General features: G+C 36.2%; 2 protein-coding genes across 4 annotated transcripts in view; one reads left to right on the top strand and one right to left on the bottom strand.

The window, feature by feature from the left end:
* Window positions 1–24,674, bottom strand: part of LOC138696474 (cysteine-rich hydrophobic domain-containing protein 2) — a 44,824-nt gene that overhangs the window by 12,582 nt on the left and 7,568 nt on the right. The window contains exons 2-3 of the mRNA XM_069821486.1: window positions 13,298–13,435; window positions 2,434–2,644 (exon numbers count right to left, since the gene is read on the bottom strand). Of these exons, the coding sequence (XP_069677587.1) occupies window positions 2,434–2,644; window positions 13,298–13,416 (330 nt within the window). The 5' untranslated portion in view covers window positions 13,417–13,435. The remainder of the gene's footprint in view (window positions 1–2,433; window positions 2,645–13,297; window positions 13,436–24,674) is intronic.
* LOC138696472 (SH3 domain-containing protein 19-like) overlaps window positions 15,614–24,674 on the top strand; it is a 66,198-nt gene continuing 57,137 nt past the window's right edge. For 2 of the 3 annotated variants that reach the window (XM_069821479.1, XM_069821478.1), the window contains exon 1: window positions 15,614–15,758. In XM_069821479.1, the coding sequence (XP_069677580.1) occupies window positions 15,648–15,758 (111 nt within the window). In that variant the 5' untranslated portion in view covers window positions 15,614–15,647. The remainder of the gene's footprint in view (window positions 15,759–24,674) is intronic. The other variant, XM_069821480.1, reaches the window with a different exon arrangement.

The following is a 24,674-nucleotide window of genomic DNA, read 5'->3' as shown; positions in this document are numbered from 1 at the left end:
AGATGAAATAAGGCAAATGCTATAGCAGAGTTGCAGAATCGTGTAATATACATCCTAAGTAACATTATTCATAGAAAATCATTAGCTGTTTCAGTGTTTTATTCACTGCTAGTTGCGGGAAATGAACTAACTCATCATATCAGCAAGAAATGGAATGATCTGCTATTCTTTGTACAGTAAAATGATGTATTTGGCAGCGATCACGAATATGATCGATTAAACCAAACTAATATGAAATCAATTTTGATGTAGTTTTAAATACGCAGCTAAAATAGGAAAAATAACTCGATTACTAATGCTTCTAATATAATACTGCATTACTACCGGGGACAATTAGAGAATTGCACATAAATATCTACACCCCAATGCCATTAATATCTGAAAAAGATTCACACCACTTGATGTATAACTTTAAGTACTTTGTTTTTAATAACAATATGTATGTCTTATGTAAGTTTTGTAGCTTTTAGTAACATATAAGTAAAGCTGTTACTCAGAAAATTATAGAAATGAAGATCTAATGTAAGATATACTCTACATTTACTTATATAACACCAAAAGGTTTTACTTTCATATCATCAATAATAGTATTAATGTGAATCATTAATGACAAATACTCACACCATGGAATTACCTTTAATATTTCATTTTTAATGGTGATAATGTGAACAAGCCATCTTGAGTTTGGTAGTTTTTAATCACCTATATACACCTCATTCTAAGTGCCGAGGTCATGGAAAGCATGGGCCTCTACCTCCATGCCCCTCAAGTGCCTTCATTGCATATTACGGGGATACCTTTTTTTTTTTTTTTTTTTTTTACACAGCTATACTAATAAAATTATACAATAGAGAATCAGATCCATTATGTCAGAGAATCTAATGGCAATCCTGAAAGCATGGCCTCCTTGATAATGTTTATTTCATTGTTTTGTTTTATTCTGAAAAGCTGTTAGTTCTCAAAACTGACGACAGATGGATTCTGGAAAACAGGAAAATTATGTAGGAAAATGGACATTTCACTGAAAACTGTTATTTTTCCGCAAATCCTTGGATGCCAAGTTTCATAATGAGGGATCATTCATTAAAATTCGTTCAGCTGTTTTCCCGTAATTTCCATTACCAGTTCAAATTATATAGATAGATTTGTATCTAATAATTAGAGCCCGGATGTTAGGCAAAATGCCTTTTTTAAACTGAGTGTATGTATGAAAGACCTATTAGAGATAAACACATTTCCACACATTTGGGGACGATAGGCTCAATTTTTATTTTGCCTTTTTTGCCAATTTTAGCTCCTGTTGCCTATTTTAAGGTTAAATGCCTTTTTTAGCCTTTTTACGTCATTGTTGTACATTTTCTATATATTTTAATGCATTTAAAATAAACCGCACATAAATTATATAAAAAAACAAAAAAGAATGGTAATTAGAGCCTGGATGTTAGGCAAAATGCCTTTTTTTAACTGAGTGTATGTATGAAAGACCTACTAGAGATAAACACATTTCCACACATTTGGGGACGATAGGCCCAATTTTTATTTTGCCTTTTTTGCCTATTTTAGCTCCTGTTGCCTATTTTAAGGTTAAATGCCTTTTTTAGCCTTTTTACGTCGTTGTTGTACATTTTCTATATATTTTAATGCATTTAAAATAAACCGCACATAAATTATATAAAAAAAACAAAAAAGAATGGTTGTACAAATTAAAAATATATATTCACTTCACACAAATATTTGCTGAGAATCTTATTCTCCAGCAATACATATGTTTTCAAGCGTCATAAACTTTTCTCCCCTACCGATTCCATCTTTTATGTCAGTTAACAAAGATGTTTGAACAGTTTAACCCTCAGTACTCAGGTCACTTCGGGGTTTACCAGCGAAAGAAAGGGGATGAGGGAAGTATTAAAAGCAAGTCTCCAGGTCCCGTTACTGTTGTTGTTTGCACACACAAGTCACGCGTACTTTGAAGTCTCTAATTCCTTCTCACACACCTCTTTTTGAGACAATACATAGTCAGTTTTTCCTGATCTTTGAAAGAAAGTAGAGACAGTTCTTCTGAAATAAGTTGTTTTAAGTTTGCTCCAATCATTTCAGTAGAAGTAGAAAGATCTTTTTCCACTATGAAAAACATTCTCTCTGACAGGCAGCTCCCTATGACAGTTGACAACTTAAAAAAGCATCTTGTTGTGACATATAATCAAGGAAAGTGAGTACCATATGGGATAGTTTATTAAGTACGATTGTTTTTTTTTGTCTGTTTCCATGAATAATAAATTCCTATTTCACTGTCTATTTTTACTATTTTTAGTGCCTATATGTCTGCCTATATTAATGAAAATAAATGCCCAAACATCTGGGTTCTACTAATAATACAGCACATTGGTGAGATTTTTACAAAAAGCATTCATAAACTGGATACATGCATCTTACCCTCTTGCTGAGACAAATGACAGGCCAGAGAGAGCAACCAAGAGTGCAGCAGCAGCACACACAGCCACAGAAGAGCCATTTCACATTTACTGGCAGAGTCTTCTTAAGAACGCTGTTCACACGCATAACTGTTGCTTTGTACTCCTCAGGAGCAACACGAGACACTAACCCATTTGGAAATTCAGCATCAAATCTATTGCTGAGACCAAACCTATCAAAATAAGATCACAAATACATGTAAGATTTAATGCAATAAGAATACCAACATTTCTGTTAGTTTATAAAATCAACTGAACAATTTCTAAGAATTACACATTATACCAAATTGGCTAACATGATGCAAAGTGTAATAAAATACATAAATCTGTCAAACACAGCATCTACCAAGATACAACAGAGGAATGATGGACTCTTTCAGTCATTCTCAATGGTCTAATGGTTACCAAGCGGCCACTGAATCCGAAGTTCGGAGGTTCAACCCCAATGATAAAAACTGTAGCATGGCTTCTTTCAGAAGAGGAGAAGGCAACAAGATCCATGTCATAGATTAAGGCACATAAAAGAATCCCTTATAGAGGGGGGGCAAAGGCTTACACCACAGCCCAAGAGTGACTGTGCGTATCACTTTATCATAGGAATGATTATTTAAGTCTATAGACCGCATTTCTGTAAGTATTGTGATTCACTATTTGGTGTCATCAATTCAGTTACACACACTCATTCATAGTGATCCGCCCAAGGGCAGGTCTTTCACTGCAAACCCAGCATTCTCCAGTCTTTCCTATTTTCTGGCTTACTCTGTCTCTAAATATGATCCATATATCTTAATGTCGTCTATCATCTGATATCTTCTTCTGCCCCTAACTCTTCTCCCATTCACCATTCCTTCCAGTGCATCCTTCAGTAGGATCTCAACCAGTGATCTAGCCAATTCCTTTTCCTCTTTCTGATCAGTTTCAGCATCATTATTTCTTCATCCACTTACACACACTAAGAGTCTTCATTAAACACTTCTCTGTCCCCCTGAAAGTCCTGCAACCTTCTCAGAATGCTGCCTACTATATGCAAGTCAATGGTATTACATCCTGTGTTAATTTATTCCAAGTAATACAAAGAGTCGCGAGGAAAACTGTTAGATTTGGTTTGAAGTGAATTGACAAATTGTGATTCTTTTTTTATTTTATTTTATTGGGTTATTTTACGACGCTGTATCAACATCTAAGTTATTTAGCGTCTGAATGATACCCAGCATTTGCTCGTATTGGGTTGAGGAAAAACACCGGAAAAAACCTCAACCAGGTAACTTGCCCCGACCGGGATTCGAACCCGGGCCACCTGGTTTTGCGGCCAGACGTGCTGACCGTTACTCCACAGATGTGGACAAATTGTGATTCTAGATGACCAGAAACCATCGAATGATTGCTAATAATGGAAAAATGAGTATGAGAGTCCAATTTAGAATACTGCCCAGTATATGTTGTGAAATGGTTGAGGAAAAAACCTACGAGAAAACCCAACCAGGATTTGAACCCAGCCCTGCTAATTTCATATACAGACATGCTGATCACTATTTGATAGCAGTGGACATCCAGACCCTTTGAAAAGAGCATGGCAATTTCAGTAGTTTCAGAAAACACTCACACATATTCAGAAAATGCAAACACGGTATCAATATTCCCACAACTTAAAGAATATATTGTATGAGAATGTAGTTTGTGTTGATGCAAAAGTTTGTAGCATTTTTCTTTTGCTGTGAGAAAAGTTTTTATTTGAGATGAATAGTAGACAGAAATTAATCAGTAATATATTCTCCTGCAGTATCTACGACTCTCTGCCAATGCTGGGCCAGTTTTTCGATTCCATGTACTTAGAAATTTGCTGTTTGAAGTTAAAGAAATCGTCAAGCCAAGTTTGTAAAGCTTCTTTCTTATCAAAGAAATTCCCTTGAAGATTATTGGGTAGAGAACGGAAATCTGAGGGCGCAAAATCAGGAGAATATTAGGAATGTAGAATCACCTCCCAACCAAGCTCCAGGATAGTTGTTTTTGTCATGTTAGCGGAGTGCAGGTGTGCATTGTTGTATTGCAGCAACACTTGATGCAGTCTTCCCAGTCGTTTTTCTTTAATTGCGATGGTAAGGCATCTGAGTTGTTGGCAATAAACGTCAACAGTTATGATTACATTCCTGGGAAGCAATTTATAGCACACGACACCTTCTTTATCCAACCAGAACACATAACATCATCTTCTGTGGATGGACACTAACTCTTGTATAGTGTTTTGTGCGTTGAAACGAAAGAAACATTTTCTTGCAGTACTTTCTCCAATGACATTCTCCCTGTACATGGCACAAATGTTTCGAGCCACCTCCAATGCATGTGCTCCTCTATTAAACTCAAACAGAAGAATATGTCGGAAGTGTTCGTTTTTTTCCACTTACAGTGAGGCAAGACCTGTCCTGGCACCTTATCATTATGCCATGGCTGTATCACCAATGGGTATAGAGGGGAAAGATAGATGAACTTTCGTGTCAGTAGATTCGTATGATATTAATCATCATGAAACAAACTCTCTTTCTGATAGCTCATTCTTTCCCCTGTTACACAGCTCATATGCCATATCTCGCCTCCTCATCTATATAGTACAAAATTTGTACATTGAAATATTACAAAACTGTGACTTATTCCACATCTTAAAGCTTCAATGCTAATGTAAAATCTATAGAATCTGTAAATGAAATGAAAAAACTTGATTCAAAGCCTTCTTGAGGAAGGGAATTCAGTGCTCTCACGTGCATGTACCCCTTTTTGGAATGTCTTCCTAAATGGTCTAGGCTATAATATTCTTTGTCAGTATTTTAAATGGGAACCTGCCTGAGGTGAGGCTAAAAAGCTGGATAAATGTCTGTCTCTCCATCTTGTCTCGGTGGCTAATACAGTTAATATTTAAATGGAGTTATTTAAAATAAATTTCTTAATGCTTGTCGTTAAAGCATTTTACATTTTTCAATTTCATTGTAATTGTTAGTTCTTAATGCATATGCATTTACACTATGTATACAATTGCATTCATTAGATTAACGTTTATAATATTATAATTTGTACTTTTGTATTGTTTGTGATCTTAAACATTTAATCTCAGGACTCTATAAAACTCTATTTCAACGTTATTCAGAGAAAAAAAATTGTTGGTTTAGACAAAGAATCGAACTCACTCTCTTCTACACAATATGCAGAAGACTTGGTGTCCGAGCTATTGAGACGACACCAAAGCTTTCATTTCTATGTGGAATGTTGATGTAGTCATGAAGGTTCAAAGTCGAATTAATTACACGATTTATGTACTGTGACAGCCACATCGAGACTCGATCACGCGTCCCGCAAGAGGGCAGGTCGTGCAGGAGTCGGTACGGGCTCCACGGAGCACTGTGGAGCGGCACGCGGCGTGGAGAGGAGAGGACACGCTGTTCCGCGGACGTGACGAAGGGAGAGGGGGAAGTAAAGCAGCTAGTGACTGGGGGGAAGAAATCCAGAGAATTCGAGAGTGCCATCTTCTGGGCATCCGTCGAACTTTCTAGCATCGTACTTTCTCGTAACTATAGTTTGGTTATAAAATACAACACGCGAGTGAACTTGAGCAGTTGTTGTTATAGTCGGTGAACAGCAAGCCAGCCAGTCTTGTGTAGCAGTGAAGCCAGCTTCGAGACCGGAGTTCAACTTGAGTGTGTCCGCAGCTGTGTGAGCGTCCGAAGTCCTGAGTTCGAGTGCAGTGGACCGCAGCTGGGGGATCTGAGTTCGAAGTTCAGCGGATTGTCTCTGAAGGTCTGGGGTTCGAGATACTGTGAACTCGAGTGATTGAGCTAGAAGAACTAGCCAAGGCAAACGAACTGTGAACTGACAGTTCTGATTTGTAAATAGTGCTTTGTGAATATTAGTTAAAATTAGCAGTACATTGTGGTTCTCAATAATTCAAGTAAATTGTCATTGTCGTCTGCGGAGTGCAATAACGAATACTGTGTTACTGTGTGGAGTGGAAATCCCATTGCTGACGCGAGTATTTACAGTCAATTATAGAAAGTGCTTATTGTTGTTTTAAATAACGTTACATTCTCGTTTTGTATTAAAGTTACAGTATGTGTATATATATATATATATATATATATATATATATATATATATATATATCATATCTATTATTTATGTCATATTAGCCACCAGCTCAGTCAGTTAAGGCACTTGCCTGCCAGTCTGAAGTTGCGTTCGGGCGCAGGTTCGATCCCTGCTTGGGCTGATTACCTGGTTGGGTTTTTTCCGAGGTTTTCCCCAACCGTAATGTGAATGCGGACGTTAAATAACCAACTAAAATAAATTTACGTCATATTACCATATTTTTTGCAGTGAATTTCAGAACGATGCTAGCAACAAACCAAATAGCCTGAATGTAAGTATCTCAAATATTCGTCATCTTGTGTATTAGTGTTCTAGTCTCCGATCATGTGCAGTGTCTTACATCTGAGACTTAAAAATATTCCATCATCTCATTCCTTCTTTGGAGAATTGTACATAATATTAGACTTATCTTTACTTACCTAACTTAACCCCGAATTGAGTGACAGGATTAGAGGGCACGGTTAGGGGATAGCTACCTGTTGTTAGAAACATTAGATTAGGTTAGATTAGATTAACTTTATTTTGAGACTGAATGTGGTAGGGTAGAATAGGTTGCTCATCAGATATATAGGATGTGTGTATATAGAGACAACGTATTTCAGAAATATTATGAATTTATTGTACAGCTGTCAAAAGAAAAAGTGGCCACTCTCTAGAATCTAAGTTCCCTATGGGTATCTCTGTTAATTTGGAGACAGGCAATGTTACATATTGTTGGACCACATTGCTGATATCTACAGTTATAATTAAAGTGTTCTCAGTATTATTGTTATAGCGTAATGATAACATTTCGGACTGATATTCGTGAGGTCGTGCATTCAAACACAACCTAGTGCTTTTCATTTTTTTTTATTGTTTTTAAGAGAGAGAAGATATAATTGCTCCTGTCTCTTTCATTACTGTTGTAGTAATTAACATCAGATTCATGAATATATTATGCTATGACTTAATCATTATTTATTATGGCATTATGGCTGCAAATGGAAAGAAAGAAAGATTATATTCTCAACAAAAATATCTTTCGTGGCATAAACAAAACAAACTTACTGGCGTCTGCCTTAGAATATTCAAACAATTAAAAGTTTAAAAAACAAAACAAAAAGCCATAATTCAATATTTAGTCCATCTTCTTCCCATCTCGATCACATCTTGCAGTCAAGTAGGCATGAAATAGACTAGTCTTTTCAAATAGCAACTGTTATGCCACGGCATCCCAGGCATCCTGGACGAGTTTTCACAATTCGGCCAATTTTTCCGCATATGCTTCTTTACTTGTGCCCCCATAGCTCAATCGGAAGAAAGGCGGAATTTAGATGTCAATGACTCAGGTTCAAATCCTCGTCACTCCTTTTCATTTTGTGTTACAGAATAGTATAATGTAATAATATAAAAATAAAAATTAACACTAGTACTATGCAATTGTATTGTTTCAAATCTAACATTAAATTTATATTACTTATATTGCTAAAGAACGAAACAGAGTAGGCCTATAAATGTTAACTTGAATATTATTTATATCACTGAAGAACGATAAAAGAATATAAATGATAACTTGAATATTATTTATATCGCTAAAGAACAATAACAAAATAAAAAGATACCTTGATTATTATTTATAGGCCTAATGCTAAAGAACAATAATGGAATACAAATAACTTGAATATTATTTATATTGCTAAAGAATAACAAAATAAAAACTTGAACAAGGCTTGAATTCACAACCTATGAAAGATTAAAACGGTTATGTTTTATTTAACAAAGCTAGCAACTGCTGAGGTTATATCAGAGTCACCGGTGTGCTGGAATTTTGTCCCGCAGGAGTTTTTTACATGCCAATAAATCTACTGACATGAGCCTGTCGCATTTAAGCACACTTAAATGCCATTGACCTGACCCGGGATCGAACCCACAACCTCGGGCATAGAAGGCCAGCACTATACCAACTGTACCAACCAGGCTAACACAACCTATGAATCGTTAAGTGAACACATTACCGTCGCTCTATGAGGCACAGATGTGAATGACTCCTGTTTAAAAATCTTAGTTCCAAAACTGCTTCTATAAGCGCAAGCATCATGTAACATCACCGTTATCCAACGTGGACTTAGAAGAAATTCGCTGTTCACGAGTGCTGCTACTTTTTTTTGACAGCTGTACATATTAGGAGTCAAATTGTTTGAAATAACCAAGTGCCATTTTTTTAATTTGTTTTTTGACATGACAATTAGGATCATTTCCAACATGACAGTACCATGTACATCCACTGCTTAAATCTGACCTAGGAAATAATTTCATGAGAGCTGAACACATTGGGCAACTACAATTTCAAGATAAGACCTAAGTCTTGTAACCACTTAATTACATTTCTAGTATCTTGGCACAATATAACTAGCCTTGATATGCATAAGTAATCCGTCTTGTCTGTCATAACTGCTGCAAGTAGCTGCCATTGTAGGTAGCCTACAGCATGTGTTCTGTGTTCAATGCTGGCTGTGTCGGTTGTAGCTGATATCTGACTCTACTTCTTTTTCTATTTTTAACCAGTAACAGCTTGATATGTCAATTTAATGGTAGCTCATAGGGAATATGTGAATGTCATTTCTGTAATTACTCCTGTAGTTCGGAGGTTAAAAGTACATTTATAATGTAATAATAAATATATTCATATATGAGGCCTCGCCATCCTCATTGATGACTGTTATTGGAGAAAAATTCGTTCCGGCATCAGGAATCGAAACCAGGACCTCTCAGCTTTGTGCACTGAGCACTCTTTCCATCTGAACTATGCCGAGGCCCAGTTCACAGCGCTGGCCGAACTCTCCTCCTTCCTATTATTAATGGTCTTCTAGACCTACCTGCATTTTAGACATATAAGCCATGTATGCAGGAGCGCATATTTAAATGACGTTATGGCCATTTTCGACAACAGTTTTTGAATCACTGTTAACATATATATATATATATATATATATATATATTCATATGTGAGGCCTCGTCATCCTCACCGAATAAATGAAGTTGTGTTTGATACAGGATGTGACAGTTGAAAAAATTTGACAAGACAGGAGACAGAAAACAAAAAAGAGAGACAAGAAAAAAAAAGAGAAATGTGGAAAGAGAGGAGGAGAAAAAGAGGAATGGGGAAAGAGTGAAGAAAGAAGAAATGATTTGGAGAGAGTCATCTTTCGTAATTACAGTATGTACGAAACATTGGTCAGATCAACTTCCCACAACAAAGGTCCAGAGCACATACATTACCAAATACAAAGTTCCTATGAAGATCGGTCCCAGGTAGTAATGTTTCATCAGCTTAATGATACTGTAGTAGTGTGAAGTGCCTGGCCTGAGGAAGCTAAGCAGTAAGGGGTGGAGTGGGACTGGTTTCTCTAGAGAAGCATGCATAGATCTGTCCGTATACCGGCGTACGACCATTCACTGCCTGACAACTCTCTGTATATACATAATATACCAGAATATCCAATTTTCAACGTTTTCTTATGACTGACATATTGTCAGCCTCTTTACATAAGTATGTGTCCTGGATCTCTACTGCAGGAAGACAGTGGCCTGGCTGATGCTTACTACATAATTGAATGGCTGCCTAGAATAACGTTGTAAGTCCGTTTTCGGCCAAACTGAGTTTTCGGCTGAAAAATGTTGTCTCGCACATCTTGCATGATGTGCTGTCATCGTCTTGCTGATATTCACACTACTTCGAGAGCTGTAGTATTTTGATTGCGTTGCTGAGCTGAATAACGTTGTAACGCAAATAAAATGGCGGACAATCATACTTGTAGCATGTCACATGGTCTCATAAAAAACGTAAATAGAAAGAGAAAACGTAAGATTAATATCATGCAATGGAAGGACAATGTATGTAAGACACTAAAGGATAAGGGGAAAGAATATACTTCGAAGAAAGGTGATATTAAACCAACTGTGAAACGACCTGAACTGATGAGTACAATAATGTGATAAGTCAATGTAGGCCTATAGAGTGCTAAAGGAGAATAGTTAAAGGTAATAAGGTCATGATTACTCTGAATACAATTCTGCCATGGCCTAATAAGAGAATAAAGAAAAAAAGGATTCTTGTCTGTGTAATATTGATATTGTATGCCTAAACATATGATCTAAGTTGTATAATTTATTTCAAGTTCTTATGATATAAATTTGTCTTATTATTATTATTATTATTATTATTATTATTATTATTAAATGTACTCAAATGTAACAACCATAAACAATCTACCAGGAAATATGGACAGTATTTAAGTTTCTTTGCTTTACAACATTATTCTTCTAAATTGACATACGTTTTTCTACTGTAAATGTTCAGAAAGTTGTGTTATTTGGAAGATGAAGACAATACATATATACTCATAAAGGTGTGAATACTTACTGAAGTATTAATACAGACCTAACACTGTCATAGCCAATTTTGTAATATTTTTAATTTCCTGACAAACTGTAAAAATTGACTTACAACGTTATTCTAGGCAGCCATTCAATTATCCCCTTTCAACCAAGTTTCAAACTTTTTTCATAAGCTCTGTAAATGTTGCTGTGTTTGCATTATACGTATTCTAGATTTTTACTGCAAAAAGAATCTGAATCATACAACTAGGTGACTCTCATTGTCTCCACAATATGTAGAAATCTTACACTATGTATAACGTTATCTCAGTTTCCAGATGACTTCCAAAAAGAATAATTAAAATATATTGTTATTTGCACTATAAATATATATATTTTGATCAAACTATGAACATCTTCCCCTTAATTAAAGTTTACAGAACCTGCAGTGCACGTTCCCCATTAATTCGTTTGCAGTTTCAGAACCTGAATGTGATAAAGTGTGTAGTTCATTTTTAGCATATGTAAGACCAATCCTTCATAAAGAAACAAACTCTTTCTTAATTAAGCAAAAACGTCATAAATTCTTTGCATTAATTTTATTTATGTTCTTGAAAGGTGTTAATTGAAATGCATTTACTTTCATAATTAGTTGGTGAAATAAGTGAAAATGTGGAATAGAATTATTCCAAGACATTGCAAAAACACATCAGCTAATGAGCCGAGTTTCTGTGAATGTCATATTACGCCTATAATTATTAATGACAATTCAAAATTTGCAATTACCGGTAAGATGATTTCTTCAGTAACTTCTTGATCTTGCAGTTTCTGTCGACTTGGTGCTATATAATGGTTATTGCCGTTATTGGGCATGTTCTATGAACCATTTACAGACCTATTTCATGTCCTCTAAATACATATGGCTAATATAGCTACAACTTACAAAATTACTTCTCCATACTGCAATCGTAGCCCTATTGTTATTGAAGGGTATGTGATTTTGTTTAGTCAAATGTCCAAACACAGATTTCAATCTCATAAGTGACACCAATAAGCATTACCCATGAGACAAATTAAGCCAGGAGATAATGGGGTAGGTTAGCCAGTCCCTTTCCTCTTCCATTGCATACATCGCTGAATAGTAACAATCAGGCTTCAGATGCATATAAACAATTCAATGGTGTTCAGGTAAAGGGAGATAAGTCATAAAACTGAGTTTTGAGATAAATGAAAATGAAACTTCTTATCCTTATTGTAAATAATTTTCTGCACAAATAAAAACATCAAATGCTAGTATCCTTTTGTTTTTTGCACACTCAAATGCAGAATTTAAGTTGTGTATCTGCAGAATAAAACTCCAGTTGCACAAAAAATGACTTCACGTCCTTTACCCGAACACCATCGAATTGATCTTCCAACACATTTCGTCAGGTGAGGTGTACTACCTGAAAATATATATATACATAACAGCCAGAATCTCAAAGGATGATACGTGATTGTTAAATTTAATGGAAACCAGTGACCAATACAATATCCAAACAGCCTCTGTATAAAGGCTGAACTTAGCCTTGTCTGCAGTACGGATGTCAGTGTAAACAAGCAACTTAATTAGACTACCTTGTTTGTTCTGTTTCTCGTGCCATACTCATCAACATGTTTTGAACGTATTCTGTAAAACATGCTACAGAATGATAATATATCCTCGCTATTTCTACGTGAAGTGATTAATTTCTTAATTATACTTAAACAGCAGCCCTTCTGTAAAGGTAGGCCTAAAATTTCATGGGGATTTCAGGAAATTAAAATTAATTCTAGATATTTTTCGGTTTTCATGATAACTGATATATTTTTTTAAATTATAGCGTACGTATAAAGAACGCCACTTTGATAATACATTTGGTTTCTTTAATGCGTTACAGCTAAACCGCTAACTGCGTTTGGGTGGATTTTCTATATATTCATATAAAATAGTTTAATTAAAAATACATGGCAGTGAACATAAACTCTTGACAATATTTCAGTTTAAATTAAATACATAAATGAATTACCTACATTTGAAACGGATGTCAAGATAAATATATAACAGCAAATTTACACAATAAAAGACGCTTTTCTTCACACACTCAACATTTCTGTAAAGAGAAGCATCAACACATAGTAACATGTGTAATATATAGTCTATCATTCTTCAACACGTTACAGATTAGTGAAACGTAATTCTTGAAATGAAATCTCTTTGTTGTCAGCTGTCTTACCTCGATACTTCATTCCCCCGTCAATGTGAAAATCCTAGGTTGATAATTAAGTGGCATGAAAAGAATATTTGACTATTCACTTACACTGTCATGTTGCCTGCACCTCTGACAACAACAGGATCTGGAACCAACGTGACATATGTTTCTTCCAAAGTTCCTTCATGTTCCTCTTCTTCCTCGTAGATTGCATCGAAATCAGCCATGATAGTACACCTAATTTTCCTGGGAAACGAGATCAAAGAAGAAAACAAAACAAAGACGGGAACGCCGCTGCCAACCTTATCATTATATTTGATTTCTCTCCAAACGAACAGATTACTAATGTTGGTATCTATTGGTGTCGAGAAAACTCTCTGTCATTTGTCTATGCGAGAAAACGAAGTTATAATTGGCGCTCAATCCAAATAGTTTACTACAGTAGTGGATTATTTTACGACACTGTATCAACATCTCAAGCTATTTAGCGTCTGAATGAAATGAAAATGATAATGCCGGTGAAATGAGCCCGGGGTCCAGCACCGATAGTTACCCAGTATTTGCTCATATTGGGTTGAGAGAAAACCCCGGGAAAACCTCAACCAGGTAAGTTGCTCCGACCGGGATTCGAACCCGGGACACCTGGTTTCGCTGTCAGGCGCGTTTACCGTTAGTCCATAGGTTATTTGTCTATGGTGTAGACTACTATAATAGTAGATTTGAAATTAGGATAACATAGTTCTTATAAAATGCTAGATTTATACATTATTACAAAATATAACACAAGTACAAAAAATATAAATACAGAGTCGTTCTAAAGGCGGGAGAAAAGCAATAGCAGAATGCTTGGTCTTGTTTAATGGTTTCATTGCTAAATAAATTCGTGATTGACACAGTGCAATGATCTCAACAATCAGAATCATAACTCCTTGTTCGTCTGAAGATGAAAGCAAATCCAACCTTCTTAACAATACCTATGAGTTTTTTATGTACCGGTACTTCACTATGCATGGAAAATTTCAAATTATAACTGTACTGACATAAAAAAATAGACTACTGTACCTGTATGAACCAACGCGAATGCCTAAATATTATTTATTTTAGATTCCAGAAATTACATATTTAAGCAAGTAGGTCACAAAATCTGTAGACCTGCGGCCGTAGACCTACCCGTTTTCTTAAATGTAAATATATGTAATAATAGCAACAATGCCTATACAACAGTTTTCATAACATTAATTAAATTTATTAGACATAAGCACAATAGTTTATTTTATAAACACAAATTTAAACTTATTCATCTTTCGTTTTCACATGAACCAAACCAATTGTTTCAGTGTATTTTACTAAAACACATCCAACATAGACAAGTAGATATTTACTTATGCGGTACTGTATATATGCATACAATGATGCACCTAATATTCTTAAATGAGTAAGTACAGTCTTTCAGAATGTATCAGAAAGAGAGAGATATCTCACAGCAGATTCTAGAGATGATTGGTGTGAATTATGAATTACTATTGCCATTGACATTTACCTCCATTCTCACCCATTACTGTATTGGTATTTTCGTGTCCTTGCAAGATTGAGACAAAATTTACGATATAGTATTGGTATATCTTAGCGTTCTGTTTGTAAAATATATAATAGGCCTACAAAATAAAAAGTAGATTGGAACTTGTTTTAATTGCTATGGGTAATATAATTACAACATACACCGGTACTGCTGTATTTTTAATTTCGTTCTGTGCTTACTACTTAGTCTACTTTATTATTCATAATTTCTGATGCATTGGCCAGACGAGAATCTATTTACGACTTACGTGGTCCTATCTTTCCCTATACTTTTATTTATCAGTTGAAATGTAGTTCTATGGAATTATTTTTCTTTCTCTGCTCAATATGGACTTTTGCCCCATTGAACAAACCAACTCTATTATAGTTCGTTGAAACAAATACACTGACTCGACTGCACTTCATACAACAATAAACCCAACGACTCAACCAATCGCAAATGTGATGCGCAAATCGTGTGCAGTGAAAAAATTCTCTGTGGAGAAAACGTACGTAGTTATCATGTAACAAAAGACAATATTCTGTATAACATGACAGAATACAGTAAATACTACTGAGTCCAGTTAAATTCTTGTACATTTGTGCGCATATTTATCCATTAATTAGAACATTGACAATAGACATACTGTACATCCAAAAATAGAATTTAATACATTCTTGTTATTCCAAGCCAAGCAGTGTTAATGTTCTACCTTAATCGCTTGTATAATATGGAGATCAAATACCGGTAGGTAAAAATAATTGGGTTCAATCACAACTACTGTATATATAACTACGCCTCAATAGGTTACTGTACTGGACTCATTGTAAAATGTTCGCAAACATTCAAGTACAGTACAAGGGTACAGATCTCGGTCACTCGGTACAATTTTTCTCTTTCATGAATCTAACGACAGATGTCACTACTATTACAGATTGCTCTGCAACTGTTAACCAGTGTTCATTGGTGGGGGGAGTGAAAAATGCAAGATGGTTTCATATTCTCGTTCAGGTGAGTGACATTTCAGGTTTTACATACAATAGTAACTATGATTATTTCTCTAGCGAATGTTACTTTTAAGTAACGTCTTTACCGTTAGCCAAGCATTAGCATATCGCGTTTCAGCAATGTTAAAAGTCGTCAGTCGCATATAGCATTATCTTTACGTAAGAACTGTTCGAGGTCGATCTATTTTCCTTCAAAAGGGACAGTCGCGGAAGTGATTCACATTTAACTCCAACGTTTATCAATATTTTTATTGAATCTGTGTAATATTATTTGTAAATTATTTCCTATTATAATTTGTAACGACATTTTCGTAATTACTTATATTGGCTGTATTTTCTTTTGGAATACACTGTGTGGTGTATTGTGCAGGTGATGTATCTTCATTGTTGAGGTATTACAAACTAATTGTAAGACAATATCTGCCACTATTTGAATATAAAGTTCATATAGTAACAGTAGTAATTTGGGAGAAACTTTAGACCATTTCCCACTGACATCCGCCATGTTGCCTTCCCTTGCGTTACCAACAGAAGCAACATAAAGACACTATGCAATAATCAGGTTATGATACGGGATGAAACACGTGAAAGAATGGAGAGACAATGAACATAACAGGAAAAGGCATGCCCAGAAAAGAACAGTAAATAGGAATAATGTTATGGAGCCACCTACTGCAATGTCGTGTCCGCAATTAATTATGTTCTGCAAATGAGGAACGTAGTGCTAAAAGGGTTTATGTGCACTTGCCATGGCTCACTGCCTTCCTCTATAGCCCAGTTGCGCCCTTACTTATCTATGACGCGACATCGACAGCTTGGAGACTAGATCATCTATGGCCCGGTTGCTCCCCTACTTATCTGTGGCTGGAGTAAGCGCAGTGTTTACATGTAAGCAACGGTTTACATAGTGGGACGTGAAATGAGAGTTTAGCAAAGGCAGAACATACTTAATGAAACGTAATTGCTAATTACTGAAGGGCAAAGGTACAAACGACAATAAGACAAGAGTCCACACCTGTGGAGTAACGGTCAGCGCGTCTGGCTGCGAAACCAGTTGGCCCGGGTTCGAATCCCGGTCGGGACAAGTTACCTGGTTGAGGTTTCTTCCGGGGTTTTTCCTCAACCCAATACGAGCAAATGCTGGGTAACTTTCGGTGCTGGACCCCGGACTCATTTCACCGGCATTATCACCTTCATTTCATTTAGACGCTAAATAACCTACATGTTGATACAGCGTCATAAAATAACAAAAATACAACGACAATAAGACAAGCATAGAATGGGGTTATCTTTTACAATAAGGATCATTATGGCGAACGTGCGCAAAGCTACTATGTGAAACAAATTATGCTTGGTGCCAGAGTCGCATAAATAGGATGTGTCTGATACACACAGAAATTATTGAAGTTTAAGGCCCGTGAAAAAGTAATTCTTTAGAAGAAATATCGGTGCGAAATAATTGCAAGATAAACGTCAAAACAGTCGGTTAAATCGCTTCCCTTCCGGTTTGAAGTTGAGCTCGGGCGCGGGTTCCATCCCCGCTTGGGCTCTTTATCTGATTGGGTTTTTCCTGAAAGTACAGATATTGGACTGAGAGGACAGAAAGTGGACTGTGAGCACGTAGAGTGGACTGAGAGGACAGAGAGTGGACTAAGAGTAAAGAGAGTGCACATACAGTGAACTAAGAGCACATAGAGTGGACTGAAAGGACTGAGAGTAGAGAGAGTGCACATAGAGTAGACTGAGAGTACAGAGATTGAACTGAGAGGACAGAGAGTGGACTGAGAGCACATAGAATTGGTCTGAGAGTAAAGAGAGTGCACAGACAGTAGACTGAGAGGACTGAGAGTAGAGAGAGTGCACATAGAGAAGACTGAGAGTACAGAGATTGGACTGAGAGTAAAGACAGTGTACATAGAGTAGACTGAGAGTACAGAGATTGGACTGAGAGAGTTCACATAGAGTAGACTGAGAGTACAGAGATTGGACAGAGAGTGGACTGAGAGCACATAGAGTGGACTGAGAGCATATAGAGTGGACTGAGAGCACATACAGTGGACTGAGAGGACTGAGAGTGGACTGAGAGGACAGAGAGTGGACTCAGAGTAGAGAGAGTTCACATAGAGTAGACTGAGAGTACAGAGATTGCTCTAAGAGTAAAGATAGTGCACGTACAGTGGACTGAGAGTACATAGAGTGGACTGAGAGGACTGTGAGTAGAGAGAGTGCACATAGAGTAGACTGAGAGTACAGAGATTGGACTGAGAGGACAAAGTGGACTGAGAGTATGAAGAGGACAGATAGAAACGCTTTACTATCAGTACAGAAATGGTTGTTAGATGTTTGTGAATTTTTTTATATCATTGTTAAAGAAACGAATTTACCTACAGAGACTACAAGGCTAGGTATGCATATAGTGTTCGTTGTTGAAAGAGAGTACGCGTAATTAGCTTTTCAGGTGCATGGGTACCTGTTACGGAACTCGTCTGTGGTATAAGGAGGGTGAGGTTGTAGCTTTATGTGGTTAACCAGTCAATGAATCGCAGTGCAATGTAAATCCAATTGCCAGAACACACCCTGAACCCTACTCACGCGAAACATATCCATATTCAATTGCTGCGATACAAAACACATTTCAGTTGCAACCTGGCCATACCATAGGCTCCATGTCATTCAATTGACTATTTCTGATTGGCTTATAATACGAGTATTGAAGATTTCTAACGGAAAGAAATTTTGATTTCAATATTTTTTGGTTATAAAGAGAATAAATTGCCCGTCAAAATGTTTTATAATCAAGATTATTGTAAAAATTATTCAATTTTGTTATATTATATCTTATTTATGACTGTAATGTGAGTGAAGTAATTACATTCAATTTCATAACCTCTTATTATTTGTGGGTATTCAATTTTCATCAGGGACGTCATTGATGATCTTCAGCAACTAATGACGTTCTTTCAACTATCTTACGGTTTGTTTGCAGTTTTTTTTATTGGCATTGTAAATAACCTCTCAATTTACGTGACTAATTTTATGACTTTAAAATAATGAAAAGTAATAACCCGGTTAACCGATAACCTGTTATTTTCGAATAATCTCCCATCCCTAGTCCTCAGGTTGCGGATAGAGGAGACAGCCTCCAGATATGGAGGTTAGCGGCGAATAATATTGAATAAGTAGTCGCGGACAGCTAGGTTTGCGAACAATTTTTCTAGAAAATACGCGAGATAAAGTAATCTAAAAAAGTTTATACAACAAATCAACAAGTAATGACATTTGATTTATTAAAAGAAAGCCTAATTCTAACAAAGTCAAACCTCATTGTATTTTGTTACAGATTTGGCTTCATGAAGTTTTACATCATTTTTTGTCAATTGTAAAAATTCTCTGCAGGAATACTTGAAGTTGACTGCAACTTGTGTATCTGCTTCTATTTCGAATATCTGTCCATTTATTGTTCATGAGAGAAAATACTCTCTGTATATGCGTATTACTATCGGGTATGCTTAGAACAAAACCCACTAATTTGGAACACTGATATATTTAAGTGGTAAACACTGACATCTATTTCTGGTTAGCATTACCTTCTATAGACACTGCACATTTCAATGAATCCCTAGAACAACCAAGGAGAATAGATATCTTCAGAAACCATTCCTTTTGCTTTCTTTACATTGTATTTCAAATTAATATAATAGAGTAGTAAAATTGAAAGTTTGAAACTAAGGTTGGGTGATGGGCTAACAAAGCCATCACCGTAAAAAGAGCTTGTTACGAAACCGCAACAAAAGTCTCCGAATAGGACTGATTCTATGGCACGACCAATCTTGCTCAGGATAGGTTCCAATGGCGGACTTACATGAGGGTGGCAATTAACCTTTGGGTTCTCTAAAAGCAATTTGTAACATGGGTAAGAATTAATTCGTGAAAAAATTTCAAACTTGTATACGGTACACAGTAAATCTCTTCCGTTATATATCAGTCTGTAGTCTGAATCCAGTGAGGTTATTATATCCTGAGTTTGAGCCCCGTGAAATAATTAATTGATATTGGTATGGAAAAACTGCTGAAAAAATCTAAACTTTTGTATATACTGTGAAATCAACCTCTTCCGTTTAATCTCAGTTCTCCCTGTGTTCTCTCTCATTATTTTGCTCTCAATTCTCTTTTCTTCCATGTACTCCCTGTCCGGTCTGTACTCTCTATCCTTTCTATATCCTGGCTATTTTCTCTTTCCTCCCTATTATCTTTTTTTACACTACGTTATCTCTGTTCTCCCTGTCCTTTTTGTCCCACTGTTTTTCTTGTCTTACCTGTTCTCTCAGTCCTCACTGTTCTCTCCCTCTCCTCTCTGTCCCCCTTTTCCTTTTTGTTTCCCTTTGTTCTCACTTAGTCGCCTCTGTCCTCTCTTAACTCTCACCGCCCTCACTCTGTTCTAGCTGACCTCCCTCTTCTCACTCTCCTCCCTTTTCTCATCATTCTATTTTTGTCCTCTTTGTTGCATCTGTCCTTTACCTGTCCTCTCCCATCACGAGTCTGTTCTCTCTTTCTCCTATGTTTCTTCCATTCCCTCTTCTTCCGCTGTGTCCTATCTGTCCTCTCTCTGCTCCCTCTCCTCCTTCTCCTCACTTATCCCCCTATAATCTCCCAGTACTTCCCGTCTTCTCTCTATTTTACTTCCTCCCCTCCATGTTTTCTGAAGTCTCTGTCCTCTGTCCATAATCTCACTTCTCTTTTCTCTCTCTGTCCCCTATGTCCTCCCTCTTCTCTCTATCTTCCTGACCTCTCTCTCCTCTCTGTTATTTTACCTGGTATCGTTCTGTAGATAAAGGGGAAAAAGGATCTATGAAATAAAAATAATATTCATACATTTATATTTTATTTATACGCTTCAAACATCAAACTAGATACCGGTATATAATTATACCAAAAAAATCAATATATATATATATATATATATATATATATATATCGTTATGTACACGAATTATTGTATTATAATTATCTTGTCACATTGCCATGGCACTGAACCTTGTGGAGAAGCAAAATAAGATGTGAAAATTGGCGAACATATCGCACCCCCACTATACTTGTTTTTTTTAAAGATGGGACATGGTAGTTAAGCGGCCGAACTTGAAACTACAGTGCCATGTTGCCAATATGGATTACCACACTGCCATTTGATGGAAGCTAGCAATTGTCGTTAAGATGGCTGATGTTAAAACATTAATTGACAACTGACGCAAAGGTAAGAAAACAGTACAAAAATGGACACGGAATCAAAGACGAAATGTACTAATGCTAACATTGTGTGCACAATAAATGTCGCCAAGAGAACTATTAAGCACTTGCCACGTGGGAACTGTAAGTTTGGCAACTCAACTGTTGTTACCATAGCAACAGGCCGACTACACTATGTGATATTCAGTTGTTTTTCCGATCCCAAGCTCCTGTCATGTCCCATCTTAAAAAAAAATTGTAGAAGAGTATTACAGCTATGAAATTGTCGATTTTGAGATAACATCATTTTCATATGCAGACAAACGTATTCTACCATATAAATTAAAGTTGTAACTTTAGTTCGTCAAATAAGCGCTATAATGCTCATGTAACGCTCTTCGGTTTTGTATTGGGGAATTGATAGAAAGGCAACTAGTGTTACATTTCGGAATAACTCAGTGCTTTGCTTCTTTGCCACTTTTCATGGTTGTGAGGTGGTTAATAGCAAAATGAATGATGAAAACAAAAATGAGGAGCCAAAAGTTTGTCGCTGAAGTATATTGGGAATCACCAGGGTGCAAATTAATGGGGGAGGGAGGATGGGGGATTCCCCCCAGTTGGAAAATTATCCCTCCTCTCATAAAATGTAATATTTTTAATACGAATATACTTCATAAAGTATAAAGTAAGCAAAGAAAATAATATTGATGTATTATCATCACAAGCAAGCTGACAACAATCAATAACTTAGGAATGACACATCTTATCTTAAGGTATATGTACACGTACAAAACCCAAAAAATGATTAAAAATTAGATTTTTCAAAATGTAACTATTGCAATAGATAATTTTCTTCCCTTTCATATGGTATAAAAATTTTCCATTTATGCCTTATGGTTTCTTCAGATGTCCTATTTTCCAAGATGCTCCGTCATCAACCATGCCCACTTGTGGCTGTCAATCCCCTCGTCCAGCATTCCTTGTAAAATAAGCTTCTTTCTAGTCCAAAATCGATGCCTAGATGTCAGGGTATGATCGCTAGATGGTGAGACACTCTGGTGAAGTAGAAATTAAATATAAAAAAAATCATCTGTTTGCAACTTCCTGTATTTTTCCTCCATGCTTTCTGTTCTTTCATTCTTGTGAGTTGAAACTAGATTGAAGCAACATTGTTACATATTGAAGTTATTTACAATCTTCTACCATTAGTTGTGTTTATTATTGTGATTTAGTATAAATAGTGTGTACAATTTTAAATAATGGGCAATAAGAGAAATGTGAGAAAATTAGAAAGCCACCTACATTTTTTTGGTAAACATTTAAGGAATTCACCACCACCACAACCAAGTGTAGAAACTGAAGACCCATTCATGCAGATTGATTCAGAAGGCCCAATGACTGAAAGTTTTTGTGAATCTATTCTTTTAGATTTTAGGTGCCTTAGCAAATTATTTTGCAGCTGGCTTGCCTAGACTGTTGCACTGTAGGCTCAATTTCTATTCTACTAGAAAATATCAAGAGATGTGGCTTGGCTGTTTGTCTCAATCTAGAGTGTAGTAGTTATTGATTTATATCAGATGATTATTTTTCAAACCTCAAGTGTCGAATGTATAAAAAAATATTATGAGGTGAATAGGCTGTTTGCTTAAGCAACGCCTGAAGTGGGTTGTGGGTATAGTGAGACACGTAAGCTGTGTTATCTCCTACGACTGCCAAAACTGCCTGCCCCTAAAGCTTACCAGGCACATATGAAGAGGATAAATAATGTGGTAACACAACTTGCAGAAGAGACAATGAAGGAAGCTGCAAGTGACATTATTAGGGAAACTGGTAGTAATGAGTGTGCAGTTTCAGTAGATGGGAGTTTGCAGCAATAGGTTTTTCTTTCTTGTTTTGGTGTTTTCACTGTCACATCTGTAAAAACAGGGAAGGTTTTAGATGTGGAAGTCTTTTCAAAAGACTGCATGTCCTGCAGGAAACATGTCTGCGATGATGAAGAGTCTCCAACATTTCAGACATGGCTAGCTGATCACAAGCATGCATGTGGTAGGAATTATAAAGGGTCCTCGCCCAGCATGGAACCCGTAGGAACTGTTCGAATTGTTCTTCGATCAGTTAAGAATAGAGGTTTGGTGTATACACAATATTTAGGCGACAGAGATTCTAAAAGTTTCAAAACGGTGTGTGAACTGGACCCATATAATGGAAAGACTATTATGAAATTGAAATGTGTGGGACACTAAAAAACGTGTTGGAAATGCTCCAGAACTACTTTGGCATTGCATTGAGGGCCAATACTGGCACTGTAGAAGATATGCGTAGAGCAATCTGGGCTTTCTTGTTCCATATCGCAGAGATGATAAACCTCTCCATGCTAAGTGTCCAGTGGGTGAAGGGAGTTGGTGTCCTTACCAAGTAGCAAAAGCCAAAGGAGAAACATACAAACGCAAAGGACCTGGCATGAAAATAGATATCATAAGAGTGATTAAACCTGTATATGAGAGGTTGACTGACCTAAAGTTGTTGGCAAGGTGCTTACATGGAAAAACCCAAAATGTAAATGAGGCGTTCAATGGAACAATATGGAACAGATGCCCCAAGGAAGTTTATACAGGTAATGAAACTGTAAATTTGTGTGTCAGTGATGCTGTGTGTCATTTTAATAAGGGTCCAGAAGTAGAAATTGAAATTCTAAGGAGGATGGGTGTAAACCCTGGAACAAACACCATTGCTGGAGTTGTCTCATCAATGGAGAATAAGGAGAAAAGTACCAAAAAACATTCAACACCTGAAGTTAAAACAAGGAGGAGGTATCTGAGAGGCAGTAAGAAGCTGAAACTGGACCTACATGAAGCTGCTGAAAGGATGAAATATGATGCTGGAGGCTTCTAGGCTCTGAAAGTTTGTGGCTCATTTCCTGTAAGTAGCAATTTTAGAATAGAATATTTCATTTTTTGAGACACGAATCTCAGCCGAATATGGTGATACGAAGAAGATATTGGTGTCATTTTGAAGCTTGAAATGTCCCCCAGTGCCTGACAATGAATAAAATAACATTAATATAGTTAATAATTATCTATGGATTTTTTTCATAATTATGCAACATAAAACATTAGCATATTTTACATATATGGTAATATTTAATTAATGTAAATAAAAATAAAAACAGCTCTATGTCAGGCACTAAACAATAGTTTTAGCTAACTTATAAAACAGTGGGTCTATCTTAAAAACTGCATGTGATGTCATGTTCCAATTTTTAAGTCAAAGTTATAAACAAATTAAATTTTATAAACAATTTCAAGGGATCTGTTCAGTTCATTCTCTTTCTGGTACCATACTCAATTGTATACAAATTTTGCAGGGCAATATTATGCAAAACAAATTTTTTTTATATGTAAAGGTGTACATATACCTTAAGCCTGCTCATGGATATAATTATTACATGGTCAACATGCAACACAAGCAACTCAGTGCGACCAACCATTGAGCCATTTCGAATGAGGATAATAATAATGTTATGTGTGGTATTCTTTGTCTAGCATTCTATCCCCCTCTCATCAGAAATCTTGATTTGCATCCTGTGAACCACTGCCTTTCGAATATGACTCTTATTTCCCATTTGTTGATAACTACGGTATATTTTGAAAGACTTATATTGAATAATTTTTCTTCTTTAGAGTTCCTAGATAAAAAG

The sequence above is a fragment of the Periplaneta americana genome, chromosome 3 (genome assembly GCF_040183065.1).
Source record: "Periplaneta americana isolate PAMFEO1 chromosome 3, P.americana_PAMFEO1_priV1, whole genome shotgun sequence".
Classification (NCBI taxonomy): Eukaryota; Metazoa; Arthropoda; class Insecta; order Blattodea; family Blattidae; genus Periplaneta; species Periplaneta americana.
The sequence above is the reverse complement of the archived record's forward strand: the minus strand, read 5'-3'. Positions and strand labels throughout refer to the sequence as shown.